The sequence below is a fragment of the Pantherophis guttatus genome, chromosome 10 (assembly GCF_059756535.1).
Source record: "Pantherophis guttatus breed Tessera chromosome 10, ASM5975653v1, whole genome shotgun sequence".
Lineage (NCBI taxonomy): Eukaryota > Metazoa > Chordata > Lepidosauria > Squamata > Colubridae > Pantherophis > Pantherophis guttatus.
Window position 1 is genome coordinate 6,787,365 of NC_142072.1, and position 19,808 is coordinate 6,807,172.

The 19,808-nt window shown below is 45.2% G+C and overlaps 1 protein-coding gene across 2 annotated transcripts in view; it reads right to left on the bottom strand.

Moving 5' to 3' along the window:
- Window positions 1–14,724, bottom strand: part of KCNN4 (potassium calcium-activated channel subfamily N member 4) — a 49,385-nt gene extending 34,661 nt beyond the window's left edge. Inside the window, exon 1 of one of the 2 annotated variants that reach the window (XM_034434940.3) lies at window positions 13,874–14,724. In XM_034434940.3, the coding sequence (XP_034290831.2) occupies window positions 13,874–14,074 (201 nt within the window). In that variant the 5' untranslated portion in view covers window positions 14,075–14,724. The remainder of the gene's footprint in view (window positions 1–13,873) is intronic. The other variant, XM_087876364.1, reaches the window with a different exon arrangement.
- Between the last annotated feature and the right edge of the window lie 5,084 nt (window positions 14,725–19,808).

The following is a 19,808-nucleotide window of genomic DNA, read 5'->3' on the forward strand; positions in this document are numbered from 1 at the left end:
GTGCAATCCGCCAACTCCCAAACAAAAGGCCGCTTTCTATCCCATCGGTAGCCCAAAACAAGGAAGTTCCTTCAAGATGCTTCCTCAAAGCTTTTGGGGCTGTCAATCCAAAAGCAAAGACAAGCATTCAACGATTGCGCCAGCCCCGCAGGAAATCTTCGTCTTCCTCTCGCTGGCACGCAGCATTGAGAAACCCAACCGGGGTTTGCACTGGCCGTTTCTCACATGTTGATCCCTGCGAGATTTGAAGGGGGATTTAAGGCTAAGATGAATACAGGATCTCTTGCAGGAACACGGCCTGGGTCGCTCTTATTGCAGCTCCTGCAAGACACGGCTGGGAGTTTAGCTAACTGAACCAGGAGGAAACACACGTAGAAACACACACAGGCCTAAACACACACATATATCCTGATTCTCGTTGTTGTTGCTTCCTTGATCTCCGGGCTGGCGGCCAAATATTTTGTGGGAATTAAAATCCCGAGCTGCCTGCCTCCCCTCCGCGCACCCTTTTCACGATGTGTTGTTTTGAACTGGCACACTCAGAATGGAAAGTTCCGCAGATGTTTCGCCATCTCCACGAACTTGGTTTGCACACTTAGCTCCCTTGTGTTTTCCACTTCACACACACCCCCACCCCGTTGCACCGGGGAGTGGATGAAGTGGCTGCCCGTAACTCGCATCCCATAATGAGCGCCCGCTGCCAAAACAAGCAGGATATCGGGATTGATGAGGATCCCAATGCAGGTACATGAACTACCGAGCACAATTCTTTCACTTCAAGCCAACTTGCTCCGGGCTGTTTGTCGATACTGGCCGGAGAACAACCTGAAAAGTTTTCATATCGGCTATTCTCCTGCTGTAGCCCTGCAGGCTGCAGCTCCAGGGTGCCAGAATGTTTGAAATTAAAATCTTGTCTATGATCCTACGGAAATAATAACAGGACAGGTAGTCCTCGGTTTATAACCATTTGTTTAGTGACCGTGAGGGATGCGGTGGCTCAGCGGCTAAGAGGCTGAGCTCGTCGATGAGAAAGGTCGGCAATTCAGCGGTTCGAATCCCTGGTGCCGCATAACGGGGTGAGCTCCCGTGACTTGTCCCAGCTTCTGCCAACCTAGCAGTTCGAAAGCAGGTAAAAAATGCGAGTAGAAAAATAGGGACCACCTTTGGTGGGAAGGGAACAGCGTTCCATGCACCTTTGGTATTCAGTCATGCCGGACACATGACCACGGAGACATCTTTGGACAGCGCTGGCTCTTTCAGCTTTGAAACGGAGATAAGCACCGCCCCCTAGAGTCAGGAATGACTAGCACAGATGTACGAGGGGAACCTTTACCTTTACTTTAGTGACCAAAGTTACAACAGCACTGAAAAAAAGTGACGTACGACCAGTCAAAAGAACAGAATAATAGAGTTGGAAGGGACCTTGGAGGTCTTCTAGTCCAACCCACTTCTCGGGCAGGAAACCGTAGATCAGTAGTTCTCAACCTGTGGTCCGCAGACCCCTGAGGGGCTGTGATGTCATCTCAGGGGCTCCCTGAAGGCTTGAAGAAATGTTCTGGTTTAAATCTTGAGTTAAGTCTTGGCATTGCGTGGCCACAGAAGTTATTTAAATGTGGTGTGTGGTGAGGAAAAAATTCAGGACCACTGCCCTACGCCATTTTAGACCAATGGTTGTCCCATCTCTTCTTAAAAAGTCCTTGCATTTATGACCACTACAGCATCCTCAGGGTCACGTAAATCAAAATTAGGGCCCTTGACAAGCGGCAACCAGATCACCATCTGCGATCTTCTCAGCTGGCTTCCGATAAGCTAACAGGGGAATTCAGATTTGCTTGATTCACCGAACAACTGCAATGATTTGCTTAACGACTGTAGCAAAAAAGGTCATAAAATGAGGCCTGACTCACTTAACAACTGCCTCGCTTCGGGATGAAAATTCTGACCGTTGTTGTAAGCCGAGGACTGCCTGTTGTAGTAGCGGTTTGTCGCTATTATTCTTTTAAATCTTGTTCATCCTGTTGTACAGGTAGTCCTCGACTTAACAACAGTTCATTCAGTGACCGGTCAAAGTTTACAACAGCACTGGAAAATGTGACTTATGACCATTTTTCACAGTTATAACCTTTGAAGCATTCCCAGGATCATGGGATCAAAATTCAGATATTTGGCCACTGGTTCATACTTATGACCATTGCTGTGTCCCAAGGTCACGTGATTCCACTTTTGCGACCTTCTGGCAAGCAAAGTCAATGGGGAAACCAGATCCACTTAACAACCGTGTTACTAACTCATCAACTGCCGTGATTCACTTAACCACGAAGCAAGAAAGGTCATAAAACGGGGGCAAAACTCACTTGACAAATGTCTCACTTAACAAGCAGAAATGTTGGGCTCGATTGTGGCCATACGTCGAGGACTGTCTGTTGTTGCAGCGGTGGTAATGTTGCATCATTATGACTACGATTGTTATTATTAAGGTACAGTTTGCAAGGAACGGAGCCAGAGGTGGGTTTCAGCAGGTTCTGACCAGTTCTGGAGAACCGGTAGCGGAAATTCTGAGTAGTTCGGAGAACCGGTAGTAAAAATTCTGACTGGCCCCGCCCCCATCTATTCTCTGCCTCCTGAGTCCCAGCTGATCGGGAGTTAATGGGGATTTTGCAGTAACCTTCCCATGGAGTGGGGTGGGAATGGAGATTTTACAGTATCCTTCCCCTGGAGTGGGGTGGGAATGGAGACTTTACAGTATCCTTCCCCTGGAGTGGGATGGCAATGGAGATTATACAGTATCCTATCCCTGGAGTGGGGTGGGAATGGAGATTTTACAGTATCCTTCCCCTGGAGTAGGATGGGAATGGAGATTTTACAATATCCTATCCCTGGAGTGGGGTGGGAATGGAGATTTTACAGTATCCTATCCCTGGAGTGGGGTGGGAATGGAGATTTTACAGTATCCTTCCCCTGGAGTAGGATGGGAATGGAGATTTTACAGTATCCTTCCCCTGGAGTGGGATGGGAATGGAGATTTTACAATATCCTATCCCTGGAGTGGGGTGGGAATGGAGATTTTACAGTATCCTATCCCTGGAGTGGGGTGGGAATGGAGATTTTACAGTATCCTTCCCCTGGAGTAGGATGGGAATGGAGATTTTACAGTATCCTTCCCCTGGAGTGGGATGGGAATGGAGATTTTACAATATCCTATCCCTGGAGTGGGGTGGGAATGGAGATTTTACAGTATCCTATCCCTGGAGTGGGGTGGGAATGGAGATTTTACAGTATCCTTCCCCTGGAGTAGGATGGGAATGGAGATTTTACAGTATCCTTCCCCTGGAGTGGGGTGGGAATGGAGATTTTACAATATCCTATCCCTGGAGTGGGGTGGGAATGGAGATTTTACAGTATCCCTCCCCTGCCATGCCCACCAAGCCACGCCCACCAAGCCATGCCACACCCACCAAGCCACACCCACAGAACCGGTAGTAAAAAAATTTGAAACCCACCAGAGAGCCATGGAAAGATCATCCTGCAGGGGGAAAATAATTTGTTCTCTTTTGCTTCCTAGTGAAAAACAAAATAGGCCATTGGATAAGGACGCCCGGTCGGATCCCTGAAGGACGGGAATTAGCCAATAAATAAATAAACCGATCCCATGTTAGTTTTATCTCATATTTACCCTGCTGTTGCCAGTTCTTATATTTTGAGTGGTTGCGACAACTTGCGATAACTTGCTTAGAACCACCCCTTGTAAGCCGAGTTTTGCTGGGAATTTACTCAACGGGTTGGAGTTTTCTCCAATTTCCGTTTTTGACCCTCCTTGCAAAGACAAAATGCAGATTGCAACAGACTTCTAGACCGAAAAGGCAAAACAAGTGTTTTAACCCAGCGGTGAACTTGAACTGCAGAAGGACCCTCGGCCCCATGGGGCACAACCTAAAGGCCACCTTGTCTTCAACTTCTGCAAGTAGATCTTGACTTCTGGAGAATTAAGGAGCCATTCCAGAGAGTCCAGTTGGTGTAGTGGTTAAGATATTGGACTAAGGACCAGGAGACCCTTGGTTCTAATCCTGCCTTAGACAAGAAGCCAGCTGAGTGACCTTGGGCCAGTCACTCCTTCTCAGCCCTAGGACGGAAGCAATGGCAAACCACTACTGAAATCTTGCCAAGAAAAAACTGTAAGGATTTGTCTAGGCCAGGGATCTCCAACCTTGGCAACTTTAAGACTTGTAGGACTTGAAGCAAAGCTGGCTGAGGAATTCTGGAAGCTGAAGTCCACAAGTCTTAAAAGTTGCCAAGGTTGGAGACCCCTGGTCTAGATAGTAGCTAGAAGTCAACATGACTTGATGGCACCAGAAAACAAAGAAAAGGGATATGTCCACCAATGGTGTCCACAGGCATGGTATAAAAAGCCAGGATGATGGTTACGACCACGCAGATCAAGCCCTGCCCTTTGGAGTGTGTGTAGGGGATGCCTCTCTATTTTGAGAAGAAGGAGAGGGACCCAACATATTCTCCTTTCAACTGCCAATCTAACAGAGAAGAGCAACCAGGATGATTAGAGGACTGGAGGCTAAAACATATGAAGAACGGGTTGCAGGAACCGGGCATGACTAGTCTAGTGAAGAAAAGGACTAAGGGAGATATGATAGCAGTATTCCAGTATTTGTGGGGCTGCCACAGAGAGGAGGGGGTGGCCAAGCAGTGGTGGGTTGCTACTGGTTCACCCCAGATCGGGCGAATCGGTAGTGGCGGTGATGGGAGGCTCCGCCCACCCGCCTGGACATCTCTGCACATGCACAGAAGCGTCATGCGTGAGCTCACATGCGCCGATGAGCAAACCGTTAGCGGCCAAAATTGAAACCCACTACTGGGGCCAAGCTATTTTCCAAATCACCCGAAGGCCAGATAAGGAATAATGGATGGAAACTGACCAAGGAGACATTCAACCCGGAAATAAGGAGAAATTTTCTGACAGTGACAGCAATCAATCAATGGAACAGAAGTTGCCTTTGGAAGTTGTGGGAGCTTCATCGCTGGAGGTTTTCAAGAACAGACTGGACTGCCATCTGTCAGAAATGGTGCAGGGTCTCCTGCTTGATGGTGGGGGGGCTTTGGACTAGTCTGGGAAGATTCATCTGGCATCTTGGTTCTTTTCCATACTGTTCTTGAGTCTGGTTGATTGAGTAACTTAATTGGTTAATTAAATGAATTTAGCCACTGAGCCTGATTAGCTGGCTCAGTGGCTAAGACACCGAGCTTGTCGATCAGAAAGGTCGGCAGTTCGGTGGTTCGAATCGCTAGTATAGGTCTCTTGCGTGAGCAGGGGGTTGGACTAGATGACCTCCAAGTTCCCTTCCAATTCTGTTAACTGTTACTGATCATTTTAAACAGAATAACAGGGTTGGAAGGGGGACCTTGGAGGTCTTCTAGTCCAACCCCCTGATCAGGCAGGGAATCTTATACCGTTTCAGGAAACTCTATCCTGTTTCATTTTCTACATCCCTATAACCATAAACCATAAAATTAAAGTCATGCATAATTCCACTAGGCTAAAAAAGCACGTTAAGCAAGTTTCAAAACTAATCCATCCTGGTGCATTGTGTGAGTGTAGCAACTGAGAAGGGATTTCTTTACAAGCGCCGTTTTCGGAATACTTTTCAGTAAGTAAATCCATCAACCGGGATTTTTGTCCTGGTTGAGCAGGGTGGCGTTATGGAATGCTCATTAACATTCCAACTTCTGAGAGAAGGAAGCTCATTTATGGGGTGTTTAAGCCAACTTACATCTTTTTCCCCCCCGCATTAACAGAATCTCTAAGCTGGCTCCTCTACCCTTCCCACAAGGCAACGGCCAAGCAACAAATGGGACAGGATTGTTTTCTTGGCTGCAAGGCAAAAATCACCTTTTCAGCAAACGCACGTCGTTTGCAAAGGTTGAAGAACTGGGAAGAAGTTTCTTGGATGAGACCTGAAATGTCTTCAGGAAGAAACAAAGTCCAGTTGCCATTTGAAAAAGCACCTTTCATCAGCGGTGGGTTTCACATATTCTTATCACCGATTTGCCGCACGCTCGCTTCGCACACTCGCAAACCTTCCACGCATACGCCCGGCCTTCCATGCAGGGCTTTGGTCACGCATGTGCCTTCCATGCATGCACCCAGCCTTGAAAACGTAGCTAAATAGGACGGCATTATGCGGGCTGGCACCCCATTAAGTGGGCTGGCCCACCTGCAGTCGCCGCTACCAGTTTGCATGAACCGGTACGAACCGGCTAAATACCACCTCTGCCTTTCATCCACTGAGCCGTGCACCCCATCCCATATACTGTATCAGGGGTCTCCAACTTTGCAAACTTTAAGACTGCCCACCCTGCCCCTCCCAGGAGTCTCCACGCGGCCCGTTTTGGATGCCAGGTAAGTGCAGGGCCCGCGCGGAGGCTCTGAGAGGGCGAAAAACGGGCCTACCGGAAGTACCGGAAGTCCAGAAAGGGGCTCATTTCCAGCCTCCAGAGTGCCCGGGGGAAGCTGTTTTTGCCCTCCTGTAAGTATGAGGAAAGCCTCCGAAGCCTGGGGAGGGCAAAAACGCACCCCCACCCATGGGACAGGAGGCTGAGTAAGCCACGGCCCCATGGACACACCCACCCAACAATTGGGCAGCGAACCGGTTGCTAAAAATTTTCAATCCCACTCCTGGTTGTCTCTTTGATTAAGAGATGCACGTATCCCTGCAGCAGAGCCTCTATTCCATTGTCAGGCCCCGGTTCAGACACAGTTGCAAACCGGTAGTAAAGGTAAGTAGAACCCACCCCTGATTCCCACCCCACTCGGGGGCCAGCCAGAGGTGGTATTTGCCCATTCTCCGAACTACTCAAAATTTCCGCTGCCGGTTCTCCAGAACCTGTCAGAACCTGCTGGATTTCACCCCTGGATCCTGGGCATAACCTCCAACTGGCAGAGTGGCTAAGCTGGGTTCATTTATTAGGCTAAGCCAAGTTTCTTCTCCGGGTTTGAGAAGACATTCTAATCGGTGCAAATACCAAGCTGGGAAATGCAAAGATTGTAGAAAGCCTTAAGTGTGGAGGAACCGCTGAAGTTCTTTACTCACAAGATAAAAAAAATACGATAGAGTTCAAGATATGGCCGGAAAAAGAGAAATAAAACAGAAAGTGACTCATATGGGTGGTGTTGGGCAATTTAGGAATCCCACACTTCTATGGCTAATTCACAACTGAGTCTGAAGGAAGATAATGCTTCTTTTACGAGGTGAGATAAACAGATATGCATGCACAGGTAGTGCACTCTAGCTAATTCCATTTCCCCTTAAAGGTAAAGGTAAAGGTTCCCCTCGCACATACGTGCTAGTCGTTCCTGATTCTAGGGGGCGGTGCTCATCTCCGTTTCAAAGCCGAAGAGCCAGCGCTGTCCGAAGACGTCTCCGTGGTCATGTGGCCGGCATGACACAACGCCAAAGGCGCACAGAACGCTGTTACCTTCCCACCAAAGGTGGTCCCTATTTTTCTACTTGCATTTTTGTACGTGCTTTCGAACTGTTAGGTTGGCAGAAGCTGGGACAAGTAACGGGAGCTCACCCCATTACGAGGCACTAGGGTTCGAACCGCTGAACTGCCAACCTTTCGATTGACAACTCAGTGTCTTAGCCACTGAGCCACCAGGTCCCTTTTTCCATTTTCCCTTACCTGCTTCTAATTTTTCCTAGATGCAAAACAGACAACATTTGAATCCCCACAGTCACACCCACCTCATCCCCAACCTGATATTTTTAATGTGGTCAAAGGGGGAGACAATGGAATAAACATCTGGAGAGGAAACAGACCTACTGTGTCTAATTCATGGAGTTCATACAGGTAGTCCTCGATTTACCACCATAGGTTTAGTGACTGTTTGAAGTTATGACAGCCCTGAAAAAAATTGATTTATGATTGATTTTTCACTCCTGTGGACTGTTGCAGCATCCCCGTGTTCACCTGATCAAAATTTGGGCACTTGGCAACTGGCATGTATTTATGACTGTTGCAATGTCCCGGGTCATGGGATCTCCTTTTTGCGACCTTCTGACATGCAAAATCAAACGAGGAAGACCGATTCACTTAACAACCGGGTTACAAACTTAACAACTGCAGTGATTCTTTTAACCACTGTGGCAAGATAGGTCGTAAAACGGGGCAAAACCAGAAGTGAAATCCAGCAGGTTCTAACAGGTTCTGGAGAACCGGTAGCAGAAATTTTGAGTAGTTTGGAGAACCGGCAAATACCACCTCTGCCTTGCCCCAGAGTGGGGTGGGAATGGAGATTTTGCAATATCTTTTCCCCAGGAGTGGGGAGGGAATGGGGATTTTGCAATATCCTTCCCCCAGGAGTGGGGAGGGAATGGGAATTTTGCAATATCCTTCCCCTGGAGTGGGGTGGGAATGGAGATTTTGCAGTATCCTTCCCCCGCCACACCCACCAAGCCACACCACGCCCACCAAGCCATGCCCACAGAACCGGTAGTAAAAAAAAATTGGATTTCACCACTGGGCAAAACTCACTTAACAACTGCCTTGCTTAGCAATGAAAATTTGGACTCCATTGTGGTTCATAAATTGAGGACTACCCACATACGAATGAAATGGGTTTTAATCTTTGTCCTAAACTCAGCCACTATTTTGGTTTCCTCCCTGACAGATCACTCCAAGCGCCTACTGTAACTCTTGGCTTGAAAAAGTTGTCCACTTTTTATCATGTGAAACACCAATCTGGTTCATCTTTCAGAAGAAAAAGGAGTTTGTTTCTCGGGGTTGAGCACGGGGACATGTGTGCAATGCACATGGAGGAAAACGCACATACATTTCATACCAAAGTGAAACCAACTGATTCTCTTCCTGTCGTTTTTCGTTGTCCGATGGACGGATGTTTATTTGTTCTTTCGTTTGTTAGAGCAAACAAACGCAAAGCAACATCTGTTGCATTCCTCCACTCTTCTGCACAACAACCCTGTAGTGTAGGGGTAGGGTTTTTATTTGTTGCTTATTCGTGTCAGAAGCACCACGCTTAAAACAAGGCATACTATGGCATAAAATATAAGATGAACTTATGGACAAATGAAACAGATCCTGCCCTGAAATTAGCAACATTCATTGCATTCTGTCGCACTGCCAGGAAATGCTCAAGCGTACACTGATCTGGACACAAAGGGCAGGCATGCACCTGTGTTGTTGCCCACATGTCACCACAAAGGGCAGAAGCCACCAGATAGCCTCATTTGTTCAGAGTGTCTCTGGATCTTGTAGTTGTGTATTAGGGTTAGGGTTGGCAGGCTTCAATCCAGGAAGCCCTCCCTGGCACTTTGTGGCAAAGCTGTCTCACAACTTTGACATCAACGCACAGTGGAAAGCCAAATGGGCTGCTGACCGCCCAGATACAAATAGTTTACGTAGATGACCCTACACAAAAGATGTCAGGTTTTGACCTTCCTCGCTAGCATTGGTCAACTCTGAACAGGATCCGTACCCAACATGGTGTCTGCCAGGACTCATTGTCTTGTCTCTACCCCTCAGTGTGACTGTGGTGCTCCTCGACAAAATATCCATCGCATGGTATCCGAATGTCCATCAAGAACTGTGGAACGAACTGCCCCCGGGAATTCGTAAGATCTCCGACCTCCGGATATTTCGCTGCGCATTGAAGACCCTGTTGTTCTGCCAGGCCAGACTATCAACACAATAGTTTTAAATTGGGGTATTTAAATTTATTGGGGTTTTTAAATCTGAGCCAATTTATTTAATTATTTTAAATTTTATATTGTTGTTTTGTCTGTGTTTTTAAATAGGCTGTACACTGCCCTGAGTCCTTCGGGAGAAGGGCGGTATAGAAATAAAATTATTATTATTATTATTATTATTATTATTATTATTATTATTATTATTATTATTATTATTATTATTAGTTTACACCGGCCCAATGTCTGATTTTTTCCAACATAGACCACCCTGTCCTTGAATGGCTGGGTGGACTGGACATTAACAGAGGTGGGATTCAGCCGGTTGTGTCCGGTTCGGGCAAACTGGTAGCGGCGACTGCAGGAGGCCCCACCCACTCGCCCGGATGTAATGTGCGAGTACTACGCATGCACGGAAGGCCTTGGGCATGCACTCACATTTACGAACCGGTAGGGAAGGTAAGTGAATCCCACCTCTGGACATTAACATTTGAACTACTATAAATCCATGTATTTGCCATATGCTAAATAAATAAAATAAGGGTTAGGGTTAAGGAAAGAGAATGGCCCAAAATCAGGGGTGAAATCCAGCAGGTTCTAACAGGTTCTGGAGAACCGGTAATGGAAATTTTGAGTAGTTCGGAGAACCGGCAAATACCACCTCTGGCTGGCCCCAGAGTGGGGTGGGAATGGTGATTTTGCAATATCCTTCCCCCAAGAGTGGGGTGGGAATGAAGATTTTGCAGTATCCTTCCCCTGCCACACCCACCAAGCCACACCACGCCCACCAAGCCAAGTCCACAGAACCGGTAGTAAAAAAATTTGGATTTCACCACTGCCAAAAATCACCAACATTCTTTCACGGCTGAAGGTAATTTTAAGCCTAGGTCTCCCCTTTCCTAATTCACCTTAACTCTGCACAAACTGACCCAAGGAGTAAATTGCACATCTTGTAATCATTACAGCCAGGATTCACCCCAATTTAATCGTAAACAGATAAATGTTTCAAAAGAAGTGACAGTTTTCGATCCATTTCACCAGAAATACTTTCATTCTTGCCAAAACGTTCAGGCAGAAAGTTTGACAAAAGTTTATGAAACAAGCACGCACGCTTCGAGTTTTTAAAAGTCGCTCTTGGCCCAAATGATTACAAAGCCGGGTTGAAGAAGATAGAAAAATGGGATCTTTTTTTTTTTTCACCGGGTCTACACCAGTTTGGGGGACAATCTGCAAATAATGCAAACTGAATCTACTCAGGTACAGAAGAAACATTCGAAATAACACCACTAGTAAGGACAAGTTTGGGAAGATAAAATAAGCAATAAATCAGGAGATTCGGTGGGAGAAATGTCTTATTTCAACAAGGCAGAAATATTGGAGAGTAAATTAACCGCGCACTCAGACAGTGGAAGTGTGAAAATCTGAATGTGCAAACTTGTTTTTAAGACAGGGGTAATTACTATTAACTGATTTATAATGTGCTGATTGTGCAAATAGCTATCCTATTATTTCCGAGTCAGATGCAGAAAATCGAAATGCTCTTTCCTAAGACAAAAGGTTGGAAATGTGTCCTTTGCACGTTTTCTTGAATAACCGTACACCAGAACATTGGTTTTTTTTCTACAAGTTTCTGGGGAGGCCCAAAACTCACTCAAATCTGGTCTTGCAGCAGATAGAAACTTGGCTTGGAGCAGCTGTCCATAAAGCCACTTCAGAAAAACTGTACAGCAAATCCATTTAAGCCTCTCTTCGGTTTTTGAGGGCAAAGCCTTTATACGCAATTTTGCAGCACAGATGTGCCCCAGCTGTTCTTAACTGCCCCTTTTGTATACAGGTAGTCCTCGATTTACAACAATTCATTTAGTGACGGTTCAGAGTTACAACGGCATTGAAAAATGTGACAATTAACCAGTGGAATGGCTTGCCTTCAGAAGTTGCTTCATCACTGGAGGTTTTTAAGAAGAGACTGGACAGCCCCTTGTCTGGAATGGCCTAGGGCAGGGGTCAGCAACCTGTGGCTCTAGAGCCGCATGTGGCTCTTTCACCCCGTTCATCAAAAATTGGTTTTAAGCCCACAAAGAGGGGGAGGCCATCGGCTTACTGTTCGAAGGCCGTCATTTTATCACGACGTTAGAGAAATGGGGAAAGAAAATATCCCTTCACGCCATGTGCTGCAATCAAGTTGATTTAGGAAACCGTAAATGGTTTCACATTTCCTTCCATAAAAATGTGTTTGGAGGGTTGGGTGCAAATAGAAAGAGGACACGTGCAAGAGAAAAATGTTGTATTTTTATTTTTATTCTGTCCTGGGCCTTTTTTGTGGAGCCCGGATCACTTCCTTCCTTCCTCTCTTTCTTTCTTTCTGCCTAACTTATTCTCACCCCTATGGGCGAGGTGAACCGTGCTAAGATCCCTGCAAAAACCTTGTTGTAAAGGGGACTAAAAATAATAATAATAATCTACCACTCCTGGAGTCCAATTCCGGTTTTGTAACCGCAACATTGCAGGGACTTTTCTGCCAAATTTTGACAGATTCTGCTTAAAATAAGGAGCTATATTGGGTAGACAGATGGCACTCTGGCTAATAAAAATGCCGGAGGACAGTTTTGGGACTCCACGGAACTTGTGGGCAGAAGATCCTTAGAATCAGTGAGTAATCCGGCTAGTATTTCTCAACCTCAACCACTGTAAGCGGGGTGGACTTCCACTCCCAGAATTCCCCAGCCAGCCCTGCTTAAAGTGGTTGAGGCTGAGAATCCCAAAGGCACTTTTTTCAAAAGGCAGCTGGACTTGATTTTTCCTTGCTGATATTTCACTTGTCATCCAAGAAGCTTCTTGAAGTCCACTCAGCTTAAAGTGGTTGAGGTTGAGAATCCCAAAGGCGCTTTTTCCAAAAGGCAGCTGGACTTTGTTTTTCCTTGAAGACGTTTCGCTTCTCCTCCAAGAAGCTTCTTCAGTTCTTCAAGGAAAAACAAAAGTCCAGTTGCCTTTCGCTAAAGCACCTTCGGAATCATTATAACCTAGACAACTAAGAATTTCCATAAGACATCGTGAAACACTGAATTAGCCTTCCATCCTACTTTTTCTTATGGACCAAGGAGGTGACATAAATAGAGTCCAGGGGTGAAATCCAGCAGGTTCTGACAGGTTCTGAAGAATTGGTAGCAGAAATTTTGAGCAGTGCGGAGAACTGGTAGCAGAAATTTTGAGCAGTTCGGAGAACCGGTAGCAGAAATTTTGAGCAGTTCGGAGAACTGGCAAATACCACCTCTGGCTGGCCCTAGAGTGGGGTGGGAATGGAGATTTTGCAGTACCTTTCCCCTGCCATGCCCACCAAGCCACACCACATCCACCAAGCCACACCCACAGAACCAGTAATAAAAAAAAATGGATTTCACCACTGATAGGGCCCTCTTCTGCTATTTCATTCCCACAACAACTTTGGGAGGGAGTTTGAATTGAGAGCTTAACGGGTTCAAAGGAAGCTTCCAGAGCCTGTAGTACAGTGGACTAAAGCACTGTTATTAACAACTGCTGCTTGCAATTACTGCAAGTTCAAATCTCACCAGGCTCAAGGTTGACTCAGCCTTCCATCCTTTCTAAGGTAGGTAAATTGAGAACCCAGATTGTGGGGGCAATAAGCTGACTTTATATAAATATACAAAAGTATGAAGGCTATTGCTTAACGCATTGTAAGCCACCCTGAGTCTCCGGAGAAGGGCGGCATATAAATAAAAGCAAAAAAAACAAAAACAAAAACTGAGTAAGGACTAAAATTGGGGGATTCCCAGTTCCTAACCCAATCCCTTCCCCCTTTCCCCACAAGGGATGACCCCACAAGGGATGACCCCCTTCCCCACAAGGGAAGTCCATAGAAAAAGCATTCCTCGTTCAAACATCTGTCTGCCTCTTTCCAACAACCTGCATCAGCCACTGAATCTGCTATTAGAGAAAGTCCCTTGCTAATTTGCCCAAATCTGGCACGATCAACTCTCCAGAAAGCCATTTTTTAAAAAAAAAAACCCATACTCTGTGCAAGGTGATTTGGGGATGAAAACAGGAGGAGGAATAGACAAACCCGGTTTCCAGGCTGAAGTGAGGCTTAAGAACCAAGATAAGGGTCCATGTGAGAAGCCAGAAGCTGGCAGCCAGTGACTTACCTCGCAGTGGCCAAACCAGGCCAGCTCTGTGTGCAGCACCATCAGAAAGATGCCCGACATGCCCATCAGCAACGACCATCCTGCCAGGTTCTTCTCTTCGCCCAGCAAGAGTTTCCGTCCCCGAAGACGACGCAAATTCTCGCCAGGCTCCGGTGGGATGTGAAGGGCCCTGGTCTCAGCTGGGTCCCGTTTGATCTGCATCTCTTGAGCGTTGCTGGGGGAGGAAGAGCGCTTGTTGCCTTGAGTTGGGAGGCAGGGGCTGAAGACCCCTTGGGCGGCCCCCCATCCCGGCCTCTTGAGCAACCAGCAGGCAGCCAGGACGAGGGTGGGAAGGAGGAAGGAAAGAAAAGAAAAGAAAAGGAGAGAAAAGAAAAGAAAGGAAAGGAAAGGAAAGGAAAGAAAGAAGGAAAGGAAAGAAGGAAAGAAAAAGAAAGAAAGAAAGAAAGAAAGAAAGAAAGAAAGAAAGAAAAGAAAAGAAAAGAAAAGAAAAGAAAGGAAAGGAAAGGAAAGGAAAGGAAAGGAAAAAAAGAAAGAAGGAAAGAAAAAGAAAGAAGGAAGGAAGGAAAGAAAGAAAGAAAGAAAGAAAGAAAGAAAGAAAGAAAGAAAGAAAGAAAGAAAGAAAGAAAGAAAGAAAGAAAAAAAAAAAGTGAAAGTGATAAGAAAGCAAAAGTGGAGAGCAACGGGACAAGACAAAAAAGAAAAAAGAAAACAGCAGCCCGATGAGAATCCGCGTCCCGAGAAAGTGCTGAAGAAGCCGAAGCGCTCGTGCGGAGTCCCGGACCCAACTGCTGCCCAACCAAGCCCCGCAGAGCGCCGGAGGAACTTGCTGGTGCTTGGGGCTGGGGCACTTCGTCAGCGGGCGGGGCGAGCGGGGCGAGGCGGGGCGGGGGCTGCCCAAGGAGGGCTGGCCGAAGTGTGAAAAGGCGAAAAGGGGCCGGAGCCCAGTGCCTGGACTTGGGACTTTATAGGGCAGTGTTTCTCAACCTTGGCCACCTCAAGATGCGTGGACTTCAACACCCAGAATCCCCCAGCCAGCTCTGCTGGCTGGGGGATTCTGGGAGTTGAAGTTCACGCATCTTGAGGTGACCAAGGTTGAGAAACACTGTTATAGGGGCAGAAAGGGCTTGGGGGGTGGGAGGTGCTGGGAACCAGTGGGGCAGAGAATCAATTTCCCCCTCCCCATATCTCTTTTTCTCTCCTCCCCCCCCCACTTCCCTCCAACACGCCGGGATCTGGCTGCGAAAACTGATCTAGAAACAAGCCCAATTGCGAGCCTAAGAACCGGGGCTGAAAAGTGAAACGGAGACCCGCGATTGTGCGTCCCCACGACGCGCTTAAACCGGTGTTGTCTATGGAGTTTCTCAGTCATTCAGGTCATGGTTGTCCCAAAGGTGCTTTTTTTCCCCTTTTTTTCTTTCTTTTTTTTTTTTTTAAAAAAACAGTGCCCTGTCAGGATAACGTTTTCAAATGGCGCAAAACCACAGAAAAATTAAGAGTAAATCTTAACACACAAACTAATAACGGTCATTATAATATAGTGCCAGTAATTATAATAATATAAATTTCTTCTCGTCTTAGCTTATTTTTATTTTATTTTATTTCAAATTTATATACCGCCCTTCTCCCTGAGGACTCAGGGCAGTGTACAGCCAGATAAAAACATACAATACAAACATTAAAAACAATTAAAAGAAATATCTCTGTTTGGCCCCAAATTTAAAAAGACAAAACCAATTAAAATTATTAAAAGAATTTGTTAAGCCATTTGTTATTTACATTTTTATCCCTTACTATGGTTATAGTTTTATTTTTATTTATTATTTATTATATTATTTATTTATTCATTATATTATTTATTTATTTATTTATTATTTATTATTATTTATTTAGTTATATCTTTATTTTCCATACTAACAGTTCTTAACAGTCATACTCCTTACTTTCTCTCATTTCTACCTCTTGTATCTTTTCTTTTATGTACACTGGGAGCCTATGCACCAAGACAAATTCCTTGTGTATCCAATCACACTTGGCCAATAAAGAATTCTATTCTATTCTATTGTCTCTATCCATTCGTAAAATTTATTCCATGTCCGATAATATTCCGAGTCTTCTTTATCTTTAATTTGTAAAGTTAGTCTATCCATTTTAACATAATCTCAAATTTTCCTAATTATATTCTCGTCTGATGGGGTGTTCACATTTTTCCAATATTTGGGTATATAATTCTTGCTGCCGTCAATATACGTAACACTAAATATATAGTTGCTTTATCATAACTTTTCGATACTATACCTAAAAGACATGTTTCTGGTTCTTTTTTTTTTTAAAGGCAACTGGACTTCCTTGGTTTTTTTTGAAGACGTTTGGCTTCTCCTCCCAGAAGCTTCTTCAGCTCTAACAGGATAGTGGGGTCAAGGAAATGACCAACTGTCTGAAAGGAATATCAATCCTTCCATTCCCCACTAACCAACCAGCTTCCCAGAGTCACTCGATCGTAAAATGGGCAGCATAAAAATTGAATAGATAAATAAATAACATAGAATGCTTTCCCTTGGATACCGCATAGCTGTTTGGGGTAGGACGTAAACCAATATTTCCTGTATTTACACTTAAAGAATTTGAGGTTGTGAATCACTTACGCACCTTGGGAAAAATGTGCTATTTGTTGTGTCTGACTGCAGCCCTACCCAGATTTATCTGTGATTTCTAAATCGATCCAGGTAGATTTCTGTAAGCATCATCCTTATCAGCCACGGAGAAGCTTCCTGCTTTATAGGATTAAAAGAGAATAAGATGACACAATGGCAGACTTCATCTACATTTTGCCCTGCCGTGCCTGATAAAAATGTCATTTCCCAAAAGACCCAAAGGCAGGGGTGAAATCCAGCAGGTTTTGACAGGTTCGGGAGAACAGGTAGCGGAAATTTTGAGTAGTTCGGAGAACCGGCAAATACCACCTCTGGCTGGCTCCAGAATGGGGTGGGAATGGAGATTTTGCAATAATCCTTCCCCCAGGAGTGGGGAGGGAAGGGACATTTTGCAGATCACATCACACCCACCAAGCCACACCCACAGAACCGGTAGTAAAAAAAAATTGGATTTCACCACTGCCCAAAGGTGCTTTCTCAAGAGGCAACTGGGCTCTCTTGCTTTTCTTTGAAGACATTTCGCTTCTCATCCAAGAAGCTTCTTCAGCTCAAGCTATTTACCTAATACAGGTAAATATTGAAAAAGAGTGGGGGAAACACCTCCACCACCACCCCAAAAAAAACCAATATAGGTAAATATTCCCAAAGGTGCTTTTTCAAGAGGCAAATGGACTTTCTTGCTTTTCTTTGAAGACATTTCGCTTCTCATCCAAGAAGCTTCTTCAGCTCTGACTGGATGTTGGGATCTAGGAATATAAATCCTTGCATTTCACATGACCACGGAGACGTCTTTGGACAGCGCTGGCTCTTTGGCTTTGAAACAGAGATGAGCACATAGACTCTACTCTATGTAGAGTCGGGAACGACTAGCACATATGTGCAAGGGGAACCTTTACTTTTACTTGCATACCTCCGGACTAGACTGTGTTGTTTCTCCGTGTCATATAATACAGGTGGGTAATACATAATTTTAATTTTGTATTTATTTATTCATTTAGTCATGTTTATGTAGTGTATTTCTGGGATGGAAGAGGGGCTGTGGGAGACAGCCAAAACGAGTGGACGTGATTGCTTGGGGAATGAAATTCACTGAAAGCCAAAAACATTTTCTTGTGTAAAAAAAGAGCCCAACGTTTCATGACGTTTTGCTGTGTGGCTCCGAGGACTTCCATTTTTCTGGCCTGAATCAAAGAGTTTCTTCTTCGGGCCAAAACAGAGCCAGTTTGTTTAAGGTGCTGGCTTAGAAACCAGGAAATTGTGAGTTCTAGTCCCGCCTTAGACATGAAAGGCATCTGGGTGACTTTGGGCTAGTCATTCTCGCTCAACCCGACCTACCTCACAGGGTTGTTGCTGGGGGTGGGGGCCAAAAAGGAGGGGGAAGGAGTATTATGCATGTTCGCCCCCTTGGGCTATTTATAAAAAGTAATAAAGGTGGAATAAAAATCAAATCAATAAAATAAAATAATAAAATAATAAAATAATAAAATAATAAAATAAGTAAAGACAAGACAAGACAAGACAAGACAAGACAAGACAATGCCCCCTCCTGAGCCAAGGCAACTACCAAGAAGGATGATAATGGTGAAGGATGAGAAATAAAAGTTAAACTCTTATGAGAAGCCATCGTAAGGGGTTTTTTTTTTTTTTTTTTTTTTTTTGCTTTTTCCAGGCAGGGACTGGACCAATATAAGTCTCTGCCCTCAAGAAGCAGTTTAATTTCAAAGAGGGAATCCTCAGTATCTTTGGCCCTGCAATTTCCTGAAGCCCAGGCAGCAATGTAGGTGGTCACAGGTTCTGAAAACTGTACTTCAAAAAACATGTGGAAGACGATGGCTTCTGTTGGTTAGGATTTGGAGGCAGAAAGGAAATCTAGAACCTCTTTGATGGGCAAATGCTCCATCTTAACCTCCAGGGATTTTTTTAGAGTTGTAATATGAAAAGCAGAAGAGTTGTTTTTTTGGTGGGTTTTTTTTTTGGTTTTTTTTTTAAAGAGAAGCAATAATGATCACAAAACAACAGAGATCAGCAATTGTGAAGTTCTCAAAACTCGGAACTTCCCCAAAGTGCTTTTCTTCCACCAACCGTTACCCATTTCCAATTGTTTCAGCCTTTCAAGGAAAACGAAATAAAAGCCATTTTTTTTGCCACCCACATTTCCTCCCCCAGAACACAAGAAGCATCCGTGTCGCTGTTGGAGAGCTGCCCCGGTTGGATTTCTGCCCCACCACTGTCGAGGCCTTTCCTTCCCTAGATATGTCCGACCAGGTGCTAGAGAGAGAGAGAGAGAGGTTTTAATTTTTATTTGGATCCCTTTAAGTTCTACAGAGCACGGGGTGGGCTTGATGATCTCAAGAGGACCTTCTGATTTAAGGATGCCATGTGGAAGGCCTATATTCATAGGTTGGGATACAGGAGGCAAAGAGATAAAGGAATTAGGCTTCTCCTTTGCAATGGCTTTAGCCCCATATTCAGGATCTCTGAAGCAGTTCAGATGAAGCTCTGTTAGTACATTAAAAATGGCTGGCGCTTTGACTCCCTTTTCTCAGGTTATTTGATTTATTTGACCGCGTATCCTGCGGACCTTCTTTTCCTTCAGTAGAGGAAAGGAAGTGGAAAGGCCGGCATTCAGAAGTCTAGCCAGAAAAGAACCAGCTCTTGCTGTAAAGATTTACCACCAATGAGTCAACCAGCCCTGTTTAGCTGTGAACTATTTATTAATGAAGAGTAATTCATACAAGACTTGGGAAGTGTGTCCAAGGCTTTGGCTCAGCTGTTAATCATCTCTGAGATGACAGCTCTCCAAAATGAATCATTGTTATTTGAAAGAAGCGGAAGTGAGGCCCGAAGGAAGAAGAGACGGCAGATTGAATGACATCCCTTTTGCGAGTTCACACACACGTGTCATTCGCTGCAGGTTCGGGTTTTCTCTACACCCGTGAGGACCCTCAGGCGGCGCCTGGGAGGAGGAAAAAGCCGTGAATTCTGAGAGAAAGATGGACGGAAGGATGGACGGACAGATAGAGATGGATGGATGGTTGAGATAGATGATAGATAGATAGATAGATAGATAGATAGATAGATAGATAGATAGATAGATATAGCACTTAGACTTATATACTGCTTCACAGTGCTTTACAGCTCTCTCTAAGTGGTTTACAGGGTCAGCCTATTACCCCCAACAATTTGGATCCTCATTTTACCCACCTCAGAAGGTTGGAAGGCTGAGTCAACCTTGAGCCTGGTGAGATTTGAACTGCCAAATTGCAGGCAGCCGGCAGCCGGCA